The sequence below is a fragment of the Penicillium cataractarum genome (assembly GCF_028827025.1).
Source record: "Penicillium cataractarum strain IBT 29864 chromosome Unknown utg000001l, whole genome shotgun sequence".
Lineage (NCBI taxonomy): Eukaryota > Fungi > Ascomycota > Eurotiomycetes > Eurotiales > Aspergillaceae > Penicillium > Penicillium cataractarum.
Genome location: NW_026622737.1, coordinates 2,385,298 through 2,408,493, shown reverse-complemented (window position 1 = coordinate 2,408,493; position 23,196 = coordinate 2,385,298). Strand labels below are relative to the sequence as shown.

General features: G+C 48.8%; 8 protein-coding genes across 8 annotated transcripts; 2 read left to right on the top strand and 6 right to left on the bottom strand.

The window, feature by feature from the left end:
* Positions 1 to 23: 23 nt before the first annotated feature.
* On the bottom strand, positions 24 to 1,636 carry N7496_000833 (glycoside hydrolase family 18 protein; the record flags this gene model as incomplete). Its single annotated transcript, XM_056693764.1, has 6 exons — positions 24 to 131; positions 210 to 745; positions 801 to 870; positions 927 to 986; positions 1,043 to 1,417; positions 1,493 to 1,636. 6 exons carry the CDS (start codon positions 1,634 to 1,636, stop codon positions 24 to 26), a joined length of 1,293 nt encoding a protein of 430 aa, XP_056560493.1.
* Positions 1,637 to 2,768: 1,132 nt separating this feature from the next.
* Positions 2,769 to 4,836, bottom strand: N7496_000832 (uncharacterized protein; the record flags this gene model as incomplete). The annotated part of the gene is made up of 5 exons (XM_056693763.1): positions 2,769 to 3,460; positions 3,508 to 3,851; positions 3,908 to 4,014; positions 4,087 to 4,609; positions 4,658 to 4,836. The coding sequence occupies 5 exons, from the start codon at positions 4,834 to 4,836 to the stop codon at positions 2,769 to 2,771; spliced, it is 1,845 nt and encodes a 614-aa protein (XP_056560492.1).
* A 491-nt stretch (positions 4,837 to 5,327) lies between these two features.
* N7496_000831 (Na+/H+ antiporter) lies at positions 5,328 to 5,624 on the bottom strand (the record flags this gene model as incomplete). The annotated part of the gene is made up of 1 exon (XM_056693762.1): positions 5,328 to 5,624. The coding sequence occupies one exon, from the start codon at positions 5,622 to 5,624 to the stop codon at positions 5,328 to 5,330; it is 297 nt and encodes a 98-aa protein (XP_056560491.1).
* Positions 5,625 to 6,228: 604 nt separating this feature from the next.
* Positions 6,229 to 8,036, bottom strand: N7496_000830 (sugar porter family MFS transporter; the record flags this gene model as incomplete). The annotated part of the gene is made up of 4 exons (XM_056693761.1): positions 6,229 to 6,591; positions 6,645 to 6,953; positions 7,015 to 7,416; positions 7,497 to 8,036. The coding sequence occupies 4 exons, from the start codon at positions 8,034 to 8,036 to the stop codon at positions 6,229 to 6,231; spliced, it is 1,614 nt and encodes a 537-aa protein (XP_056560490.1).
* Positions 8,037 to 9,562: 1,526 nt separating this feature from the next.
* N7496_000829 (MmgE/PrpD family protein) lies at positions 9,563 to 11,082 on the top strand (the record flags this gene model as incomplete). The annotated part of the gene is made up of 2 exons (XM_056693760.1): positions 9,563 to 9,796; positions 9,877 to 11,082. 2 exons carry the CDS (start codon positions 9,563 to 9,565, stop codon positions 11,080 to 11,082), a joined length of 1,440 nt encoding a protein of 479 aa, XP_056560489.1.
* A 457-nt stretch (positions 11,083 to 11,539) lies between these two features.
* On the top strand, positions 11,540 to 12,318 carry N7496_000828 (autophagy protein 5; the record flags this gene model as incomplete). The annotated part of the gene is made up of 3 exons (XM_056693759.1): positions 11,540 to 11,659; positions 11,720 to 12,152; positions 12,236 to 12,318. 3 exons carry the CDS (start codon positions 11,540 to 11,542, stop codon positions 12,316 to 12,318), a joined length of 636 nt encoding a protein of 211 aa, XP_056560488.1.
* Positions 12,319 to 12,943: 625 nt separating this feature from the next.
* N7496_000827 (NACHT and Ankyrin domain protein) lies at positions 12,944 to 16,744 on the bottom strand (the record flags this gene model as incomplete). The annotated part of the gene is made up of 6 exons (XM_056693758.1): positions 12,944 to 15,209; positions 15,273 to 15,833; positions 15,889 to 15,913; positions 15,972 to 16,166; positions 16,228 to 16,292; positions 16,356 to 16,744. The coding sequence occupies 6 exons, from the start codon at positions 16,742 to 16,744 to the stop codon at positions 12,944 to 12,946; spliced, it is 3,501 nt and encodes a 1,166-aa protein (XP_056560487.1).
* Positions 16,745 to 18,017: 1,273 nt separating this feature from the next.
* Positions 18,018 to 20,534, bottom strand: N7496_000826 (SAM and PH domain-containing protein; the record flags this gene model as incomplete). The annotated part of the gene is made up of 3 exons (XM_056693757.1): positions 18,018 to 20,234; positions 20,292 to 20,480; positions 20,532 to 20,534. 3 exons carry the CDS (start codon positions 20,532 to 20,534, stop codon positions 18,018 to 18,020), a joined length of 2,409 nt encoding a protein of 802 aa, XP_056560486.1.
* Between the last annotated feature and the right edge of the window lie 2,662 nt (positions 20,535 to 23,196).

The window sequence follows — 23,196 nt, the reverse complement described above, 5'->3', positions numbered from 1 at the left end:
GATTTTGTTGACGAAGTCGGCTCTTAGTTGGAAGGAAATCCAGCCTTCAGGTTGTCATAAGGGGAGGACGGGTACCCCAGTTCGTTCTCGACTTGCTCTAGAGCACCGACACCGCCAAATTTTGTAATAACCTAAGGGTAAGGATGTTCGGTTAGAGAATTATTTGGCCAACAATAAACACGCGGAGACAACTTGACTAGGATACATACCGTTGTGATCAAGCTATCAGATCCTTTCTTGTCACCGCTGCTCTCCCACCACATTCCACCACCCAGACCTTTTGACATAATATACTCTGCCTTCTTTTCCGCAACTTGAGGGGTGTCATAGCTTATCATCATCTCTTGCGACGCATCATAGCTATAGCTAGCGATAGGTTGGTCAAGGTAGCTGACATTTGCCTCAGCCCGTGGCAGCGCCTTATAGTCCCAGACGCCATTCTCCCAGCTACCGCTGCCAACACCGCTATAAAGCGTACCAGGCCCATTCGTATTCAAAAACGAGCGCCCGTAAAGTGGCATACCCATGTTAATCTTGCCGGATGTCACTCCTTGTGAGATGTAGTAGTCAATGGCTTGGTCAGTGTTAAAGGGCGTGCTAGAGGGGTTGCTGGTTGAGGGGTAGATATTGGCGTCATGGCCAGCAGCGGTGTCCCAGGTACCAGAGTAATCATAAGCCATCAGGTTCCAGAAATCAAGGTACTTGTCCATGGCTGATATATGGAGGTTTTGGTAATTTGCTGGTCCTGTATATTGGATGAGAAACGAAATAACAAATCCAGGAGGCCCGGAGGACCATACCGGCTGGGCATGCAACGCTAATCAAAAAGTGGTAGTTACTTGCTTCTGCGGCGCTATACGTATCCAGGCTCTTACTAATGTGTTAGTTTATGCCTGATAAAGAATGGGAGTAATACTTTGGCATACCAAGCGTAATTGTTGAAGCGTTGAAACCATATTATCGGCCTGGGTGCTATCCGCAGGATACTAGGTATTTGTTAGCATGCCGCGTGCGTTTAAAGTGTATCTTCTATAAACATTACCTCCCAGTCGATGTCAACACCATCAAATCCAAGATCCGCCACCAGATCTTTAGCGGAGGAAGCGAAATTTGCACGGCCCGCCATAGTGCCGAGGGGCTTAGCAAAGTTAGCTGAGTAAGTCCAACCCCCGATAGACAGCAGGATCTTCAGATTTCGATTCTTCTTCTTAAGGAGAAAAAGCTGCTTCACACATCCATAAACATTGTTTCCAGTATCGCTCCAGGAATCAGTAGAATAATGCTTCTCTATGTCGGCCCAAGGATCTGAGATATACACTGTTCCGGTGTCCGGGTGTACATTAGCAAAAGCGTATAGTACATGCGTCAGTTTATCGGTCGGGAGGTCCTGAGGATTGAAGTTACGGCCATAGATTGCCTAAAGTGATGAAAAGTACATAGTTAAGTAAGTGGCTCTGGGTAACCAAGCGGGTGCTACTTCAGGAGAACTGACCCAGTTGACAAAGTAGGCAACAGAGCGATATCCATCCGTATGGCGGACTGCAAGCTCGGTATTACCAGAACTCTCAGATTCTAGGTTAGCACTAGCTCTGATAAGGCACGCTAGGCCTAGTATAAAAGGAGTGACAAGCTGCATGATGAACGATATGGAAATTGTTCTTATGAGGGATTCAGTAGAAGCAGCGACGGTGTAGTGGTAGAGCCCGGAGAGGAGGGAGAACATTATTTATAATCTCAAGGAATTCGGGTCTTACTTGCCTGTAGCCAGACCGAAAGGAGGCTGCCCCCAGTGTGACTGTGATAATCTGAAACATGACAGTGGGTGGGGTCTGCAAGTCATTGAGTTCACCAAAAAGGTGTCGCAGGCTTGCTGCTACCGCGGTTTCCCAACTCACCCAGACCAAGGCTACTATTATGCCCTCGCGATTATTTATGGAGTTATTTGGTCTGTTACTGAATAATACTGTAGGACAGCTTCACCCTGAAAGATGATCCATTCGAGAACACGCTACAGTACCTATGTTTCCGGGCACGATCCTCTAATGCTTATGCCCACTTCATGATAAGCCTGGCTTTCATCATAACACGTAAACTGCTCCATGAATGTCTCTGTAATTTGCACTTCGTCGGAACTGGTCGTTTTCCCTTTCTTGTGAGGATTCTCAATATTGGAAAATTCCTGTATATCTGATACCTCAGGGTGAGCTTGAGTGTTGTCTTCAGGGGCATATTCCGGTTCCGTTTGCCATTTTCTTTTTCGATTCACACAGTTAGACCGCGTTTCGTCAATGGAATGTGCGTCAAAGAAGTGGCGACGCAGATTTATAATGCTCCCATAATCCTTTGCTCGACAACAAGGATGTGGACAGAAGAAAGTCGTTGATGTTTTCAACATGTCGAAATGTTGGTCAATGTGATTGAGAAGAGTTGCCTTGGCCACCCACTGTTGGAATCTCTCGTCCGGTTTCTTGCCTTCATTTCCCAGGCAAAATGGGCAAAATCCAGGGGCAACAAGCGTATAACGGAATGTTAACATCCCACATCGAGGTTCAAGATTATTCAGGTGGTCTCGGCAGTGGCCAATCCAGGCTTGCTCATCACAGCAAATTTGCGCGCAGAGATAGCAGAACTGCACAAAGTTCCGCTGAACACGCCTGTGGGCCCGCTTCTCGTTCCGATAGCGTTGTTGGTATTGTGGACCACCTAGAGATTGTCTTCGACACTGTAAGATATGTTTTGCTCTCCCCTGATATGGGATTCTACTTTGGTTAGTCCTGAAGTCCAGAGCAAGCGACAGAATTTACCCACTGTGACATGAGCTTGGAACATATTGGACATCGATTGTCCTCAGGTAAAAGCCCGGGGTAGTAAACAACGCGTTCCGTGGATGTGCACAGCACGACCATGTCTTCTAGGCATTGCTGGCCGATAAAACTATCCAATGAGGTTTCCGCGAATAGCGATTCGCTGAGACGAGCGCGTTCTGGTAGGTATTTCTTATATATGTTGAATAAAGAAGTCATGTCGCGTTCTGTGAATTCGTTTCCGGATATGTATTCGTCGTATGCAGAAAGCCACCAATTCTGTATAAATTCCTTCTTCCAGACCTCTAGGCATTTGGATTTTCTGCTATATAGCTGTGTACGTTCGGCAGCAAGTTCCTCATGTAGCTGGGGCTTTCCAGCGATCTCTGAAGTCAGATAAGCAATCCTCTGGTTCATAGTTTTGATGTCGTCTCTCTCTTCAAATGCTTGGATAGCAGCTGCGTCCAATCTCTGAGGCGCATTTGGGTCTCTGTGGTGAGCCATACTCTGCTCCATGTCCCGACATTCATAGTCAGGCTGCAAATCAAAGAATATGGCCTGGACGTCCAGAGATTTGAGCACAGATTGGTATTTAATATATGTGCTATGGCTTTGATGATCAAGAGCCTGGCTGCGAGTCGCTTCCGACGCCTTGGCTAAATAGAGTCAGCGGTAATTGTCTATGAGAACCGAAATGACTTACGGTCAATGCAATTTGCAACGGCACCACGAATCCCATGTACACGAAGAGGGTCCTTGAAGCACTCGCGCTGAGCTAGACGCGTGAAGTTCCAGTGCATGGAAGAAAATGATAATGCTTTCTCTCGCTGGGGTCCTTCTGGAGTCACCATCCTAAAGAAAGGGAGCTCCTTTGCATTCTCACTCCACTCAAGTGTATACGATTCTCTCCCCTTTGGGGGTCTCACGGAAACAACGTCCGCCACTGTACTGAGCCCCTTGAAAGCGCCATCAGCTACGCCGTGCACTATCACCCAGAATACGAAACTCTTCCCGAGAATTGGATGTTCTCTGAACCAGTTCCTCGGTCTTGGTTACTCTGAAATCAGCTTTCAAATTCCACAAGTGCCTTGTTGCAGCCTCACATATTTTTGTCGTCGCGATAGCGGCATCCTTTCAGAAACTCGGGATCAATCGTCACCCAGCGTTTTAATTGGCCTTGGTCGCTCCATTTCATATTGAAGGTAAGATGCTTTGAAACTTCGATTAGTTTGATTGGTCTCTACGGATAGAAGGAATGGGGAGGGGTGAGATCGAGACATACCTTATAATAGAGACACTCGTTGGTGTGAAGATAGGCGCTCGATTCCACCACAGCACCGGCCCTACTACCCGAGCCAGCAAAAAGTGCAAGAGCACTCCCAGTTTGTACCCGTGCTCTCTCGTGTTTGTAATCGTGCCGATCGTCTCCGAAAAGACCCCGAAGAAGGTAGTCAATGTCCTTTGCCGTGACCAGGAAACGCTCTCGTGGCTTCGTGCGCATACGATATTTGACGGTAAGATCCTGCCGAATATACTTCAACTTGTAAGGAGGAATAGTTCTGAGGAGATTAAGTGGTCTTACGTTCAGAACATCGTCCTTGACATGCCTCGGCAGAGAACGCAATGTCTCTCTTTCCCATCTTGACGTGAAGTTTATCAAGTTCTGACATGCCGACTGCTGCGAAGGTATTTTTTTTCTTGTCGCGATGTAGTCTTCGGCAAAAGATTTCAAAATTTCCGGGGTGGGATCAGGTTCGTTCTTGGAAAAATTGGCATCAATAGTTTCGTTCCGGGAAAGTCTCCATCTACTGAAATTAGCGTCGCAACCGGTTGTTGTAAACAACATTACATACAATGCCCAATTTTTGACTGTGTCCTCATATTTCTGGAGAGTAGCTGGAGTGAGTTGTTTAAGGCATATGGTGTTGCTTTCTTGTTCCCGTTTGTTCTGATATTCGAGGGTGAAGCCACGTGACGCAGCACGTGCAGCTCTTTCCTCAAGCTCCTTTTGGAAGTCTTTCGGAAGCATCATCTTTGAAATGGCTGAATGCTGAGAAAATAAGAACAGAAGGCTAGACAGTCACCCGGGTCTCATATTTATGTGGTGGACTCCAGTAAAAGAAGGCCTATAGGTGATCCTGAGTGGAGATCCTCACCCGTTCTCACCCTATTCTCACCCTCTCTCACCCCGTTCTCACCTCTATCACCCCAGTCTCGAGACTTCTCACCCATATCACCCACACCCACGCTAGGATAAAATTCGACGCCATTTTAAGGCCCAGGGCGTTTTGAGAATTAACCGCATACTATAGATGGCTTAAGTACGGCTGAGCGGACGGGAAGCCCTGTTCTCCACACCCTATGGTCGTATGTGCTAGAAGTGACATCTTCAAGGCTCAAATAGGGAGCAAATCCACTTGATAGGACGGAATTCAGGGATGGTAGGCGATGGTGGCTGACAGGAGTGAACTTGCATCACAGTTACGGCCCGGGGCAACAATAATAGCGCAATACACATCGTCGTCATAACGTATAAAATTGCGAGCAAAACGAGGCACAGAATTCAATATTACCTTCATATACGAGAAGTAAAAGGCCAAGATAGCCCAATTGTTGCATCATTTCTTGGGCTTCGAGGGTCAGCCACTGTGCGCCGGGCATTCCCCAAGCCACTCCGATGAAGATCTGTCCGATCAAGCCACAATACACCAATTTATCCAGGATAGAGTTGGCGAAATTGAGAACTAGAAGGAATCCCGATTGGATCAGAATCGTCCGGATTCCCGGCTCTTCATAGGATAGTGCCGATTGGGAGGTCATGGTGATTGTCTAGTGAGTTGAGTTTAGGTTGATGTTCCCAGACATCCGCTTGAGACGAGATTATCGCAACATGGAAGAGACTGTTTGACAAAATGCCTGGCTGTCAGACTAATTATATGCAGGGCATGTTGTTATTTCGAAGTCGCGACTCGCAACGTCTGTTGGGCCGGCTAATTGCCTCAGGTTGGGTCACATGAGTTTATTGCCTGAGGCATATATCAATGAGTACTGTAGTGAGTACCTTAGTGTCCATCCACACTGTGGGTGTCGGATGACTTGCCTTTGTGGGGATGGGAAGAACTAACAAGAACTAGGGACGGAGATCCCGGTGAGCCGGAAAATCACTTAGCTCATTGATACCCATCTACGCAAGTGTCTTCTTCCACGCGACTTGGCTGAATCAGCCAAGACACCTAGGTAAATGGGTGAGCGTTTACATGAAAACAGTTGATGTCTCAAAATGCAATTCATTCAGACGCTAAAATCGATTCCAAAGTCGATCATGATAAAAGATAAAAAAAGCCCCAGCATCCGTCTATGTACCAATGTCTAAATCTATACAAAAAATCTATATGTGCTTAATGCAATGTCGTGTCATATCGCTTCAAGGCTCATCCGAGGAGGAGTCTTGGTTCTCTCGGTGCACAGCAGCACCGTCCTTAACATCGAAACGGAACTGCTCTTCCTCTGCAGCCAGCTCAGCCTTGAGCTTCTTGTTCGCATGCCAGATGGGCTTCATCTTGAAGAGGCGCTCGACCTTCTCCAGCGGAATACCGCTGGTCTCGGGAATGAGGAAGAAGGCAAAGAAGAAGGCGAGGAAGGACAGGGAGGCGAAGAAGAAGTAGACTCCGTAGCCCATGGTCGCGAACATCTGTTCGGTGAATCGCGACACGAGGAAGTTGAACAGCCAGTTGCTGGCAGTGGTGCAGGCCTGAGCCAGCGAGCGGAAGTTGGGGTCGAAGAATTCCTTTTCATGATTGTTAGTTGAGGCCAGATGTCAGCGGAAGTATGGTGACTTACAGAGTTGATGACCCAGGGGGTACCGTTCCAGGTGGGAGTGTAAACGGCAGTCCACAGGTAGAAGAAGAAGATAGCGGCGATACCACTACCGGTCAAGCTCTCGCTGGGATTTTCGGTGGGATCCACGACGTAGATGTAGGCACCAATAACCCACATACAGATAGAACCAGTGACAGCACCGATGAGAAGAAGCTTGCGTCGACCCAGCTGATCAACCAAGAAGAGCAGCCAGACGAAGGTCATGACAGCCTTGACAACTCCGAAGATACCAGTCATGACGCTAACAGTGTCATCCGCAACGCCAATGCTCTGTGAAAACGTTAGAAATGGTCTTTTTTTCAATCCTCATTTTCGAAAGATATAGACTTACAGTGAAGATAGTAGGTGAGTAGTAGTTGATGGCGTTGATACCAGAACCGTTCTGCCAGAAGAAGAGCATACATCCCAGGAACAAGCGCCACATCATGTTCGGGCGCTTGCTAAGGGCCTGGAAAGGCTTCCAGAAGCCGAGACCAACGATAGCCTTCTGCTCCTCGTGGGCCTGGTCAATAGCGGCAACTTCTTCCGTGATATAGAGATCAGAGGCAGTAAGCTGGCGGATCCAGCAGAGGTTCTCCATAGCCTGCTTTCGTTCGTCGTGGAGGAAGAGCCAACGGGGGGATTCCCGAATCCACAGCGAACCCATGAAAAGCATACCGGCCGGAATGAGCTGGATGGCAAAAGGAATGAGCCACTGCTTGTGGCTAGGGGCGATATGTTGCTCAACACCATACTAATCAAATAAAAGCCAGCAGTTAGCTTTGAGGGAAAAAATTTTTCAATCAAAGGAGAAAGTTCGGTATCATGACTTACGTTAATCCAGAAGCCAACCAGGCCACCAATCTGCCATCCCAACTCGTAGAGACCGACAAGCCGACCTCGAATAGCAGGGGGAGACAGCTCCGACAGGTAGATGGGAATGATGTTGGATGCGATACCAGTACCGAGTCCGGACAGAACACGACCAGCATACAGAATACCCAGACCACGAGCGTGGTTGGCACCGCACTGAAGGCCAGCACCCAAAGAGAACATGGCGGAGGAGATAGCCAGACACCACTTGCGTCCAATCCAGTGGCTAAGTCCGTATGTGAGAAGAGCGCCGAAGAAGGCACCGGCGATGAAAAGAGAAACGATGTTTTCACTGATCAGGTCTCGGTCGGCCTTGGACATGTTCACAAGACCGAACTCTTCCTTGAAGGATGTGAGAGTGACAGTGGTACCGATGAAGGCACTCGTATAACCGATCATGTTGGAGCCGCATGATGCAATCAGGGCAAGTACATAGACTCGCCAGTTGTAGACCGAAGGAGGAGTTGGCCGATCCTCGACGAGGTGCAGAATGCCACCCATGGCTGCTAAGTCGAAACAGCTAGAGGGGATGGGAGAGTGCGGGTTGGGTCAGGAAAAATTTTTCTGATGGATGGAAATATAGTTGGGAGAGAAAAAGAAGGAGTCTGGGACGGAAGGGGCCCCTCTAAGTAATGTTTCAGTCCCCAGTGGTTGTGTGGGAGTGGAAATTCTTCTCAACGAGCCATCTCCACAAGTTACGTCGCGTCGAACCCCAGAGCGATGGGGCAGTATGGGGTTTGAACGTGAAGCTGCGAGTGGTATGGAGATTTCGCTACAAAGAGTCCCACGGGGTGCAGCGTTTTGGGCCGGGGTAGCGTTTTCCCCGGTTGAAACATTCAGCCGGGGCCAGCAAATGACCTCTGGTATATATCTAACTCGGAATCCTACTTCCTGGAATGGAATCTGTGTGGATCCTGGATGCCAATTACCTATAGGTAATCCCAAGCTTTTTGTGTAAACCTTGCCTCTCGATTGGCAAGTCTGGCGAGAGGCAATTGCATTGTCACGAACGACTGGCATTTTGGGCCAATTCCGTTGGGTATGATTTGGACTATCGAAAAGGGATCGCCGGATTAATACACGAGTCGCCACAATGCGCGTAATTCATCCACCTAGGGACATCTCTTCTCCCCGGATCACACCGGAACTCGCGTGTGGGGAGAATGCAGGAGAACGGCGAGTTTTATGCAAATGGCCAGTATCTTATTCGTAGATACAAGTGATAGATGCAGGAGAACTCGCTCTGTCCCACGGGGGAGAACCCTTAACCATAGTGGAGAAGGCGGACGATTCCCGAGGAGGCGAAGAAAGAATGAAAAGGCTGCGGTCACGTGGACGGGCCGAACGGCGAGGGATGATCTTAAAATGCACTCGCCGAGTTCTCCATTGGTTGGGGGCCGGGGAACCGGGGGGGCGGTAGTTCAACTCGGCCATTGAAACTGCTGGCCGAGTGTAAAACCTTGACGATCATTAGGATTGACTTTTTCATACAAAAATCAACCATTGTTCATCATTCCGTAACAGAGTTTCAGTGGCTGAATGGCTTCGAGCTCTGGGAAAAACACCATGCCGCGATGCAGTCCGAAGTATCTTCCCGAAGTTCTACCTTTTCAACAGCCAAGACGGCCCGGAGGAGTGCCCAGCTCTTGGACGCGCGGGTTTCTAAGCAGACCAGGGAGAGTCCAAGTGGAGACCCAATTGCCGACCGTCTATTATTGTCACCGGTGAAGAAGTCTGTATAAACATGGCGTTCTTCTCTCTAGGCGAAGGCGTTCTTTTGAAAAGAATTTTCTTCTAGCTCTTCGCCTAGTCTGCTGCAAGCTGATGGTAAGCAATATGAGTTTGGACAAGCTTAGTTCTCGGGCCGCTTTCGGCATGCCTTTATTGCGTTCACGGCCCGAGTATGCTTAAAACCGAGCAGGACAATCTCGTATGAAAAGGAGGTGCTACAATATCGTATACTTCCTCGGTATCAATTTATAGTTATCAATCAAAATCTACATCTCATTATTGGCAGTCAATTCGCCATGTCTCATCAGCCAAGTCCCACTCCAGGTGTGACAAAACGCCTGTGTTCGTGGATCCATGCCCTATCCCTGGACGACGTGCCTGAGGCGGTCAAAACCCGAGCCAAGTACTTGATACTCGATGGTCTCTGCTGTGCACTAGTCGGAGCTCACCTTCCTTGGGTCGAGAAGGCTGCAAAAGCTGTCTTTGCGATGGAACCCGAGGGAAACTGTACTGTGTGGGGATACAATAAGGTGCCAGCACCTTCTACATCTTCTATAGACATTCTTTGATAACCGACGAGTGGAGATGGCTGACGTGAAATTACGAATAGAAACTCGGCGCACTAGCCGCCACGCTCCTAAATAGTACCGAGATTCAGTCCTTCGAGCTTGATGATTGGCATGCGCTAGCTCCAGTTCATTCTAACTCAATCTTGCTGCCGCCGCTCCTTGCGGCCGCCGGTCAAAAGAAGGCCAGCACGACAGCCAAGTTTGACGGCAAATCGCTTCTCCTCTCCACAATTGTGGGTTATGAGACGGGCCCACGTGTTGGCCTATGCCTTTATGGCGGGCATATGCTAACGCGAGGGTGGCACTCTGGCACTACATTCGGCCACGCAGCCTCGGCAGCCGCAGTGTGCAAGCTGCTGGAGCTTCCAGTGGATGCTATTGAGGATGCGCTGGGCATGGCTTGTACGCAGGCATGCGGGCTAATGTCAGCTCAGTTTGGAAGTGATGTGAAACGCATGCAGCACGGATTCGCTGCGCGAAACGGTCTCTTCGCGGCACTGATGGCAGAAAGCGGCTACGTCGGGATTAAGAATGTTTTTGAGGAACCATACGGTGGGTTCCTGTCGACCTTTGGGCAGAATTCGGGTAAGGAGCCGCCATACCTGGTGGATGAACTTACCAAGGGTCTGGGAGAGGTCTGGCAGTCCGATAATATCCGGGTCAAATCGCATGCCTCCATGGCAGGTACACATTGCACCATTGACACGGTCGCACAACTGCAAAATGAGTACCCCGACAAACTGTCCAGCTTGGAGAACATCAGTAGTATCGGGATTGAGATGTCCGAGGCTGCTTTCAAGCACGGCGGATGGAAGGCACAGCGGCCGCTCTCGGCGCTAGGGGCACAAATGTCCTGCGCTTATGTTGCCGCCGTCCAGCTCATCGACCGTCAGGTCTCACCACAAGAGTTCCACCATGACTTGCTTGATAGGGATCATTTATGGGACCTGATTGACAAAACCGAGTGTTTCCACACGCCAGAATTGGGCGAGAAATACGAACAACGCGTCACGATCGCATTCAAGGACGGAAGCACGGTCGCAAAAACTTTGGCTGCACCGTGGGACGTCAACCCTGGGTTATCGAATGAAGAGATCCTGGAGAAGTTCAGGCGATTCACGGACGGAATTGTGGAAGCTCAGAGGCGAGACGCGATTGAGAGGCTGGTGTTGGGTCTCGAAAAGGTCGAGGACATCACGGTTCTAGAAGAGCTACTGGCTAGACCCACTAGAAACCCGATAGATTAGAAAACAGAACTTGTATAAACAATTGGAGTGAACATACCTCAAAGACCGAATCAATAGCATGTTGCTGGTCTTTAGTTGATTTGGAGGGGACGATGAGCGGGAGTTCAGATGGGCGGCACCGTCACGTGGCTATGGCCGTGGAGGGCTGCCTCGCAATCATCAACACATTTATTCCTCTCTACAGTCGCTGGCTGCAGAATAGCGGCAAGATTTATACAAGTAGGACGTCATATGTGAGATCCCAAACACCTGGGACGTGGTTTCTCTACAGTGGGGACAATCATCGTCTCAGAGAGCCTTATCTGCGTGTTTATGACATGCCCCTCTCACTTTGTTGATCAGTAGATCATCTCAACAGCTGGTAAAGTCTTGTGATTATCTGCCAGATCAAACCTGTGGTAGGAAGAGATTGCTAATAGATGCACAGAGCAAAGGCTATCTTGAATCTGAGTACGAGATGGACACCCCTGCATCTCCTGCAGCCATCCAGAAAGGCATTTGGGACGGGCGAATTCCCTTGGAAATTGTCCTTGCCCCATCTGAGAGCCGGAGCTATGACAAGACGGATGCCTATCTTGTAATTACTGCGCATCCCCATATGAGTTGCATGTGACCCTGATTAACATGCGCCATCTAGATCTCATACCCACGCGTCTCATATCTTCCCTCGTTGCTTCCAAAGCTTCGAGCCTTTTTCTCTCCATATCTGATTGAGCCTGGGTCTCGGCACCACGATGGATGGTTTGCTTTCGAGGGTGTCCCACTGAAATGGCACTACCCAGTCGGTCTCCTGTTCGACTTGTATGCTGGAGCAGACCCTGCCACCAAGACCGGGTTCGGCAGCGATGTCTCCCAGGAGAACGGATCACCTTTTCCCTGGCGACTGACAGTCCATTTCAGTGACTGGCCTGTCGAAGATCTCGTTCGACTCGACGAGAATGGCATGGTCATGAACGATGCATTCATCAACAGCGTCAAAGAGGCTGATTTCCTTCGAAACGGGACCGCAAAGGGCATCATGAGCCTTTCCAAGGAGGACTCATCGGGTCTTTGGAAGGCAGTAGAAAATGGTAAGCTCTGCACGCGTCAAAATTATTTTGAATATACGAAACTGACTAAAGATCGTTCCCCAGTGGACCTTCCATCTTTCCAGCGTATTTCTCACATTCTGCTACCTCCCCTGTCGCAGCCATTCCGCAACGTGCCTATTCGCATCTTTTTACCGCTGCCACCTGATGAAGGATCCGGGTCGCTCAAAGTAGTGCAGTCACCTCTTCCCCCTTCCATACCCACTCCGGGTGTCCAGCCCAGTCAATCTATCAGTCCCCGATCGAGCCCAGGTATGCAGCATCAAACCATAGGGGGCGTTTTGCATACATTGCTCCCAAATCTATTCCCTAGTCGGAGGACTCCTGTTCTTGCAAAGCCGGTTTTACATGGCGCTGTGCTTCCTATGTCTGCCCCCATCGAAGAGGTCGTAAGGTGCTCGGCTTATGGAGACGGATGGGCTTATGTTGTTGTGCGGATGATGGGATGACCAAATTAGGCTTGATCGATTTGATCAATGAGTACGTTGGTACTGATGTGTGGTTGCTGTAAAGCATAAATACAAAGCCCTCAAATGCTAACAAGCCCCGTAAATTTCCTCCGAAGGCCAGCTCCATGGCCGGCAATACAAAGTCTCGCTAATCGAAGGTGAAAGAACGAATTTCTCCTAACAACACGATGTGGAGAATTGTAAAATAAAAAGACAAGAAGCTGTGAATTGCGCAGTGCTCCCCAGAGTGATTCTACTCAGAGGGCTGGGTATCGTCGCTTGGAAATGTCCAAAAACTCCCTAATTCAACGCTTGATATCCCTTTCAAACCACGATGTAATGCTGCTCACTTCCTACCAACGTCGACTCCCCCGTCTCCGATTCATACATGTCCGATTCTATGTCGTCAATGATGGTTGACGAGCTGTTTGGGCGGCTTCTCGATGATCTCGGGTGCAATTTCCCATCTTCGTCAAAGAGAAGTACGGCGAATGGCCTTTGTTTTGCTAAATCGATCGCGGTTATTGGGGTTTCCTTGTCTCCTTTCTCGGAAAATTTGTCGGTTGGGACCTTTATTGAAAGATCAGCACCGGCCTCGAGTAGAAGGCGCAAAATTGACTCTCGCCCACGCTCTGCAGCGAGATGAATGGCAGTTTTCCCATCGCCAGTGACCGAATTGACATCAGCGCCTCGCTGTATGAGCAACCCAACGAGGGTCGGTCTGGGGATTGGAGCAATGGCTGCCAGATGAAGAGGTGTTTGGGCTAAAGATGAGAGGGAACGGTCATTTATCGAACCCCCTCGATTCAAAAGCAATTGGATGTATTCTGCCGTTTTATCGGATGTGAGATCAGGGGAGCCTGTCCCAGTATAGACAGTCTGATGAAGGGGTGTCCAGCCTGAACTTGAAGTTGCTTTGACGTTGATACCTTCATTTAGAACAACCTTCAGTATGTCCAGACAGTCTTGATTGGCAGGTGGAGTAATGTGAAGAAGTGTTTCCCCTTTTGCGGTCTCGACGTCTACTTTGGCACCTCTCTTTAGTAGAAACTGGAACATAGTCTTGTTTCCCATCATCGCGGCACATTGAATGGGTGTGTAGCCCTGTGACGTACGAGCCTCGATGTTTGCTCCTTGGTCCAATAATTTCGAAGCAATAGAAACTGCTGAGCCGTATCGAGCTTGCTCATGGAGTAGGGTCTCCCCTTGTTTGTTCCATGTATTGATATCGGCTCCGCCAATGAGAAGGAGGTCAAAGGCGACCCAGTTTCCCTTCCACGCAGCATACTGCAGGGCAGTTGGTCCAGCTAAAGAACGAGCCTCTACTTGAGCGCATTGTTGTAATAGCAAAGTGATTGCCTCACAATTGTCAATTGTTGCTGCCAGTTGGAGCGGTGTGAGCCCATCATTGTTAGCAATGTCAATGGCTGCGCCTTTCTCCAGAAGAAATAGGATGATCCGAGGCCGCCTCCATTCCACTGCAAGATGTAGAGCAGTATTTCCAGTCTGGGCGTTTTGAATGTTCACGTCCGCTTTGTTTTTGACCAGAAGTGGAACCGTTGCTTCATCGGTGGCTGTTCCTACAGCCATGTGAAGACTAGTTGCTCCGTTTTTATCCGCGATCTGAGTGTCCACACGTCTTAAACAGAGAGTTCGCATGGATTTTCGATGGCCGTTCTGAGTTGCTAGGTGTAAAGCCGTTTGTCCATCCTTGGTGGCTACGTTGCGATCGGCTCCGCTCTCCAAAAGAAAATCAACCATTTCATCATTGCCTTGGTAAGCTGCGCAGTGCAATGGAGCTATTGAAAGGGAGTTGTGGTGACTGTTGATGTCAGCACCCTGTTCTAGAAGGCGTCTTGCTTTACCAACGATTCCGAAGAACGAAAGTAAATGTAGACCGCTCCAGTCGGGTGGATATTTTCCAATGCCCAGTCGTGAGGGTATGCTCGTATTTTGTCCCATGTCAAAGTCAAGGGGTGGTCGTCTCCACAGAAGCTTATTCAGAAATGTTTTTATCAACACCTGTATTGTCTGTTCTTCGTCCGCGACCTCTTTGGCGTGATAACCCCAGTATGTGGCTGCATAATCGAGGAATCCTTTCTTTGACGCTCGAGATGTACCAGTGCTGTTGATATAACACTCGTCAACCACATCGTCAGGGGTAATGACTGTCAAACAAGCCTCGGCAATTTCCTTTTGTGCCCCAGGAAAGAAGACACGAGAAGCAGAGCCTGCCAGGTACTCCTTCGCTGTTCTATGAACAAAGCGTACAGTCCCGGACACCCCATCGACAGTCAGAAGCCCGGCACTCTGCGCTTGAAGCGAATGTTCAAAAGAAGTCGACTCTTGGTCCTCTGCCGGTTCACACGCCCCGATAGCACTCCTGAGTTCAGCAACAGAAAGAGGCCTGAGGGCGTAGAGAGCCCAATAAATGTAACGGTTCGCACTTGAGCTTCTGCTAATTACCTGTTTCATAGCTTCCCCGTAGGCTTCACTGAGACTTCCAGGGAGATGCATTAGGGCTCGTTCAAGAAGACTGCGGTCCGTGTATTGCGATAGAAGATCAAGGTGGAGTTTTGCAAGCAGAAATCTGGATAATGGTTAGAGGGGACTGATTTATCAAATTATGGATAAGGGTATGGAAGTTACTTACATCCCGTAGGACCTTTGAACTACTGAATGGACAATATTGTCCTCTAAGCCAAGATCGGGAGAGTTCCCCCCAAGAACGAGACGAAGGCCATGGTCTGTACGTGTTCTTTCAAGTGTATAGAGGCCAATATCCTCCGGTGGCGCAATGACGCTCACATAGCCCAAGTTGTTTGATGGTTTTGCATCACTCATTTCTCGAAGAGTAATCAAAAGTTGGGCCTGCTCTGGAAGCTTTTGGAGCCGACCCAAAAGCCGATCTTTGTCTGATAGCATGTCAAGGCCGTCGATAATGAATAAGACTTTAGAGAAACGGTTGATTTCTGCCCGAATCGCATTTTGGTAGGCTTTGGGGGAAGCGCTACCCTCGATCAGTGCCTCTGATTGATAGAGAGACGATGTGACGTAGGACAAGCTTCGCTTGCGATACACAAGCTGCGCCAATATATCCTTCAAGAGATCTAGTGACGTTCGCTCTTTGCCATTTTCTTCCTGACAGAAGACAAAAATTGTTGCAACGTCGGGAGATGTGAAAGTCCTTTGCAAGAAGTCGATAATGACGCAGCTGAGAAGATGGTTAGGCCGATGTTTGATGAGGAAATGTCTGTTGTTAAACTTACGAAAGAAATGTTTTGCCCACGCCAGCTATTGAATCTGTCAGTCCTTCGGCAATCTCAAGAAATGGAGGTCAGCCAAGACTCACCCGGTCCAACACAATAAATCGTTCTCATAGACCCAAGAAGCCACTGCTTAAAATGCGAGTTTTCAAAAATCCAAGCGCACGATCCCTTCTGCCGTCGATTACAAAGGTCTGCCAGTGCAATAAAGTGTTCAGAGCAACGCCGACCAACCATGCCAAGGGTTTCCTCCTCGAATTGTAAGTCGGCGTTGAGATTGACTGCGTGATAACCCTTTGGTTAGCAATGGATAGCTATGGCAAGCTTGCAAATTCGACATACCGGCCTCGACATCTCGATGTTTCCGTAACTGATCTCTTATCTCATTGTCTAGACGTGATCTCTCCCTAAGAAAAGGTCAGTGCCAGAATTCCCAACCAACTATCCAAGCTCTTGAAAGAGGGTCTCACTCTGAATCGGGCTGGAGGGCCAGTAGAAACATAATTTTGAACTGTTCCAACTTGGGGATGTAGGTCTGCTCTAGGAGATGTTTCCTGAAGTAGAAAACCCCAACTCCCCCTGGCTGGAAGTAATGCTCGATTGATTTCATGTTCAACCGAAGCCACCCGAGCAGCTCCCCAAGGGCCCTGAGGCGACCCACTGCGACAAACCATTTCTCCTCTGACCAGCTGATCTCGTCTTTTATCCGATAAAGCAGGTCCAAAATGTCGACCAACAATGAGAGAGCCCGGAGAGAAGAATCATGAGAGTCTTTACCACCGTTCAAGCATCGCATAGCCACACGTGTGGACTGCGAGACTTGAGCGAGACTTTCGCGAACCGTTGACACGTCCAGCATGATGTATACAGGCGGGGCCGGCGATAAAGCATCGATGCGACGACCAAACGTTCAGGGGACGGTGGTATGGGGTACAGGAGTAAGGAACAAGGTCAGTAGTTGAAGACAAAAAAGAATGAGAAGTAAGAAATATACGCTAGGATGCTCTCGTGCAATAATAGTCAGCTCAATGAACTGTTCCCCATACAAAGGCTACTCTATTGTGCGAGGCTCACCCCCGCCAGCGGCTAACAAGAATACATCTAACGTGGAATGGGCCGATCGGTACCCCAGCCCCCGCCATACCGCCCTAAAAACTCTCGTGCAATCTCAGGATTTGGTGGCGGCGGCTACACCTCTTTCTCGGTGCGAATTCATGAGCCTGAACTTTAGCCAAGGTCTTGACTCGTTTACTGGGACGGGTTTCCCAATCACAAAATCAGCCCAAAGCGGTCCAATTATTCCCCAGATTTCCAGGCTGAGAATAATAATGCACAAGGAGTTTTTGGTGGCCCCATGATGTGTATGTACTAGCGGGCGGACAGTTGTAAGCCAAACCAACACTATTGAGGACAAATTTAATTGGATGCCTGCCATATGCATCTGGTCACAGCCATGCTGCCGCCCAGGGAACATTTTCCCCATGCATGCTCCAGTCCTATTGAGGCTTTACGCGCCGAAGCTGGGTGCCTTGCGTCCAAGCACCCAATAATATCCGACAACGTTAAGATGGCGCGTGATACAGGGCACTCAATCTCACCCTACTCGTGGCACCTGAAACACACCGTATCGAGGTCTGTTGGTTAGCCTAGCGTTCCTGATCGCTTTTTACGAGCTGGATTAGGCATATCTGGGCCGATCACATTTGACAACTCAGCATCACATCATATATCATTCAAGGCTTTGACTGGCTACATATCCTGTTATCAATTAATTAGTTATGGTCGCAATATACATATTATAATACGGGTAAGATGATGTATAGAAATGGGTAATTCATGAGAATTGACTCTAGCAAATGGTGTGAGCCTGCACTCGCTAAATACATGTGTCTAAGTCCTTTTCGGCCTGACCCTGAACACCGTTCGAAGTAAATGCAAACAATAAAGAGATTCGTCGATTCATAAACATCATGGGCATGCAAGTAGGTGGTTTGAGAAATGAAAATGAAGTACAGTGGGAGGAAAGTCGGCGTGGGCCAGATATCTGCAAAATGCTAGGATATAAAGCGAGTAAACCGCTGAAAGTCGTTGAAAAAAAAAGCCGCTATAATCATGTGTTCCCATGTATGCGTTTAGATAGGGTTGCCATTCACTTTGATGGCAGCACCGCTATCAATCCCTCTTTTGAGAGCTCGGGCAATCATGACCTCGCGCATCCAGCCAATGCGCTCGTCGCGAGTCTTCACAGCGAAATGGTGAGACTTTCCGCCAGCAGTGAAGAGAGACTTTCGGTCAATGCCGGAAGAGCCATTGCTGGGCGATGGGATGAGAGAGAATGCAAAAGCAGTATCTCCACGGGTATCGTCCTTGCGCTTCAGAACTGTTTTCTTGAACGCCGCAGTGAGCTTTGAGCTTGATGCGAGCGATGAGCAAGCAACAGCGTAGTCATCGACGTCAATGTGCTCCAATGCTTTGGAGTTACGGCGAGTGTCCTCCTCGTCGGAGTACATTGAAAGCTGGGTGCCTCGTAGAGCGAAGTGGTGTTCTTCCCACTCATGACGAAGGAGCCGAGTAGTCTTGCGCTTCTTCATCCACCCACTATGGCTGATGTCGCTAGATGGCTTTCCAGACCGGTCAAATGGGTGCACACGACCGGGCCCAGCGCGAGGGGTACGCTCGAGATCTTCCGGGGTTTCAATTGGTCGTAGTGCCTGGCCCTCGTCTAGACGAGTCAGAGCAGGCTGAGAGCTGTTGTGGCGTCGGTGATTCTCAACCTTTGTAGAAGTCGGGCGTGGGATTGGGTCTTCCTGATTATTTCCAAACCGCATGTCGGGAGGAACTGATTGAGATAACATTCGCTCGACAGGGCCGACGGGGATCGCGGTGAGAGGAACATCCATTTCGGACAATGGTGTCGACTGTCCATAGCGAGGATCTTGACGATAGAAGTCTGCAGGGGAGAAGGCAGTAGAGAGCTCGTTTTGGACCCGGTCCGGAATGCAGTTCGGGAATGATGGTTTGTTTCGGGCAATGGACGGCGTAACTGTTCGCTGTGCCGACAAATTGGGAGAAAGGTTTGAGCTTCGCCACGAAGCATGGGTGCTAGGAATTCGAAGCTTGGGAAGATGGCGCAGATTTTCCGCCAAAGTCCCAGGGGAATCCGCCTCTGGAGAAGGGAAGGTTTCTCTCGGTGGAGTTGCAGGGTCGTTTGCAGGCTGCAGACGACTCAATCGTTGGAAATTGAGGAAGTGGCGAACATTTTCCTGAGGATCCCGTGGCTGGACACCATGAAGCATCTCCTTGGACAAGGGAATATCGGTGCTTGGATTTTGGCCTAGGGCATCCGAGGATGCAATAAGGGAAGGGGTGATTTCTGACTTGGGACTCTTCACCAGGTTGCGAGCAGTGGTGGCATTGCCTGGATCGCCGGTCACAATCACAGAGCCTCCAAATGATTCAACTGGAAGGTCTTTGGCAAGACGGGCGAGCTTGGCTTGCTGCTTTTGCCACTTGCGGCAATCCTCACCCTTCGAACACATATGGAGCTTTGGCATTACCTGCTCAATGCCAACAATGGAGACCGAATCCTCAGGGACGATGAGCTCCCGAGGGCGGCGACGGTGACGGCGGCGGCTGTGTTCCTTTGACTTCCGCCCAGACTTCTCCTCGTCGGTCTCAGAGCTAGGGCAGCTTGTGCCGACATCAGCCATTGTGGTGTGCGGCGTTGCTTCCCGAGATACCGGATCCGACTGCACGGGAATTTGCACGTCGGCGGGGCGAATATCGACGCTATTGCGTAACTGGCGGATGGAGCTCATCAACTGATGGCGTTTGCCGAATGATTGAACACCAAGCTCTTTCAGGTCCTCTGATTGGAGCTCCAAAAGAATTGCCCCGGAAATGTCGTTGATGAAGAACTTCTCAACAAGTTCGCTGTCGAAACTTAGATTCTGCATCCATGCCACAACATCCTGTGGAGTCCAGCTTGCAATGTTTGCATTTGAAGCTTCTTTCGCCTGATTTCCAATAGTAGACTGAGACTTGCTTTTTCGCAAGGGTAGACTGTGTCCAGGGACAGGAGTGTCCCTCCTGTCAGGACCAAGCTTCGATGCGGACGTGTACAAGGGAGTTGTGGCACTGATAGGAGTATCTTGAAAGACCAAGTCAACTTCGAAGGAAGATCTGAGATCTATGGAGTCCTTTGAGAGGCGGAAAAGATGAGGACCCATTGGACCAGCAATGGGCTTCTCATTCTCGTCGATGTGAAAGTGGAAGGCATTGAGCCCAGTTGAATCAGGTGTCTTTACATCATCTGGCGTGGAGGCAGTAGTGACACTTGCAGTCCCAAACTAGCGGTAGCAGTATTAGCATCAGTCATTGACAAAGATGTAAATCAAATAACATACCGATCGAAGACTCCTTCGGGGCGAATTGTCGATGTATCCTTCTGTTGAATCTGAGTCGAAATCGGTGTCCATGATCTCTGTCGTGTCGGACGAAGGCCGTGGGAAGGTGGTTCGAGGAGCCTTATACAGCATCTCCTGATCCTTTGATTGGAGGTACTGTAGGGTATTGGAGAATACCTCCTGCGTCGCCTAGTAGAAAGTCAGATAAAGCCTTGAAATTGCTGGGGCATCTTATCGCACCATTTTGACGTTATAGTCAAGCGCCAAGTTTTAGTAAGACACACTGGGTAATAGAGCGAAGCAAAATATACTAGGGAGGCTAGGGTAATAAACCTTCCTCAAGCTAGGACAGGAAGATAGGTGAACATTCAATTCAACAGTCGCACAGCGAAGTTAATAGAATTTGAGTGTATACGTATTGAGGGGAGGTTGCGATCGGGAAACTGATCCATTATATGTACACCCCCTCTTGTTCTGTCAAGTGGAGAAATGAGCAGACACCCTTGGCCAAAAAAGCCAGAGTCAAAAATAACCACAGTGTGGATTCCCAGCCAGTGGTAACGATGTGACGGATTGAGCGTGCAGTTGCATGAGTTCTCCAACGGCGGAGGTTGCTGGAGCGAGGACCGAAGCAAAGCTACCCCGGCTCATCACAGGGTTATGGTTGGCTAGCTAAAACAGGCCCGTTCTCTCTGCTACCTCCCTGTTGGGCAAACGAGTAAGTAATGTCGCTGAGACTAATCACCCACATGGGATGAAGATGCAGGTGGAGGACGGGAAGAAGCAACGAGAGGCTGGTAGGAATCGCGCTACTGCAGTGATAGCCCCTTGGCACTGTTCGATAGGCTATCACAACCTGAGCAATTCAAACTGGGTGGGCAGTCGAAGTTCTGACACCCAATCGTCATGGTGCTGGTCACATTGGCGCTAAGGTAGCCGGCCGCGGTTGATCACACACGGGATCTTCCCCCTCTATCCCAGAAAGGCCGCAATCATGGTTAATTTTAGCAAATTAATAATAGAAACACATATCAAACTTCGATTAACTCGCCATGTAAAGCGCCTAAATATTTCCTGAAATAGAGAGTATATGTATCAAGTATAATGTATTGACCGCCTTCATCTACGTACCCTGATCGGGATAGGAAGGTCGGACAATCTTTAGCCAACTTCCAGGGGAAATTGTTGTCCGACCGTGCCTGTCCTTATGTTTGGGCAGCAAGAAGCGTCGCGAAAAATGAACAACCAGATATCTGTTTATAATGTTGCAGAACGGTCCAGTCCAGAAGGCCTGGTGACCATGCTGGCTATCTTTCACCAACATCAGAAACTGTACCTAACTCACGGTCTAGCCTTCTATTGATCTCTTGAGGTTCTATTGAGCCTCCTGAACCTTGTTGTCTGCGCTTGGTAAAGCTGTATCCACTAATATATTATATGATTTGTTTCAAGATATATTGGGAATGTCAATTACCCATTTTGTCATAAGGCGACTCCACAGAACGCAGATCGACTTGATTGTCTTGGACCCACAAGGCTAGGTTTTGAACAATATTGAGTTGTACATAATACCATACGGACATGAAGGCCATTATAGTCTATTCATCCATTGAGCCAATTTGAAGATGGCTAGTAACATGCACAAAACATTCCTACTGATAGCTTCGAGAATCATCAAAATTGACCTGGTGTCTTTTCAATCACTGCATGAAAACGAGGACTTGACACAATCCGCGGATCGGTTTTTTTTAGCTGAAACTCCGATTACCATGTTGGAAACAATTTATTTTAAAGTAGTACAATGAGTTCTTAGATGTCACAGCTCCGTGCGCCCACGTCAATTCAATCGCCGAGTTTCTAAAACAAGAGTTCTTCCTCGCGATGCGTACAGCGCAAAGCTTGTACCAAAACCTCAGAGACTTGAGATTTGAAGAGCTTTACACGAGTACAACTTTAGGACAAGTATTTTTGGACCCAAAATGCAGCCCCTTGGACTCAAGTATCGGGATGTGGCAGCGATATCACTATTGGCAACTTAGCCACAACGATTGGTGACTAAACGTTGCAAATGTAGGTCTTTGTACAGGGCATAAGATTAAATGCAACTTGGTGGTGCATTGGGAGATCATTTAGAAGGCCCCTTCTACCTGCAGGTCCCCAACCCTGACTTGAAAGGTACTTGGGTCTAGGTTGGGTGGTTGGCGAACCGATGAGAGACTCATCGTTATTTGGTCAGTCTGACTGGAAATGGATAGAGAGTTGGTTAATTGAAGCTAATTTGAGTAATTTTAATCCAGAAATAGAATGTGTTGTCAAATACCCATAATTAGAATCACTTAGCTTGCATTATGTGAACCTAATAGAGAACAAATGATGGTTATTAATAGTAAATGAGACCTAAGTAGGCGGGATTAGCTAAAGTTAGAAATAGAAAACTAGGAAATTTCTATGGAAACGGCTACGAAGGTCGAGTTTCTTTTTTGTAGATTGGCGGTAAATTATTGCTAATTAGGATCGAAGCATGCAGGTGCGCTTCGACGGAGCAACGTGATAGTTCCCCCGCTTCTACATCGTCGCACGATTGGCTGTGGATTCTCGTCATGGACTCGGCCCATCCCCCGAACTTGAGGAGACGAAACCAATCAACGCGCAGAAGTGGAAGCTTGGCATGCACCAGCTGCCGCCCTGTCACGATTCGACCCCACTTTATGCATCTCTGATCACCAAATGTGACCACAGACAAAATCAGACCAAACGCAAGAAGCGGTCGCTATTCTGCTAGAATTTGGGTAGAAACATACAGCAAGATAGAAGAACTTGGAGGGTTGTTCAAGAATCGCGTTTTGATACCCGTAGGTCCAGCGTTTTGAGTGATAATAAGGCTTGTTTTTGGAGAGAAAAGCCG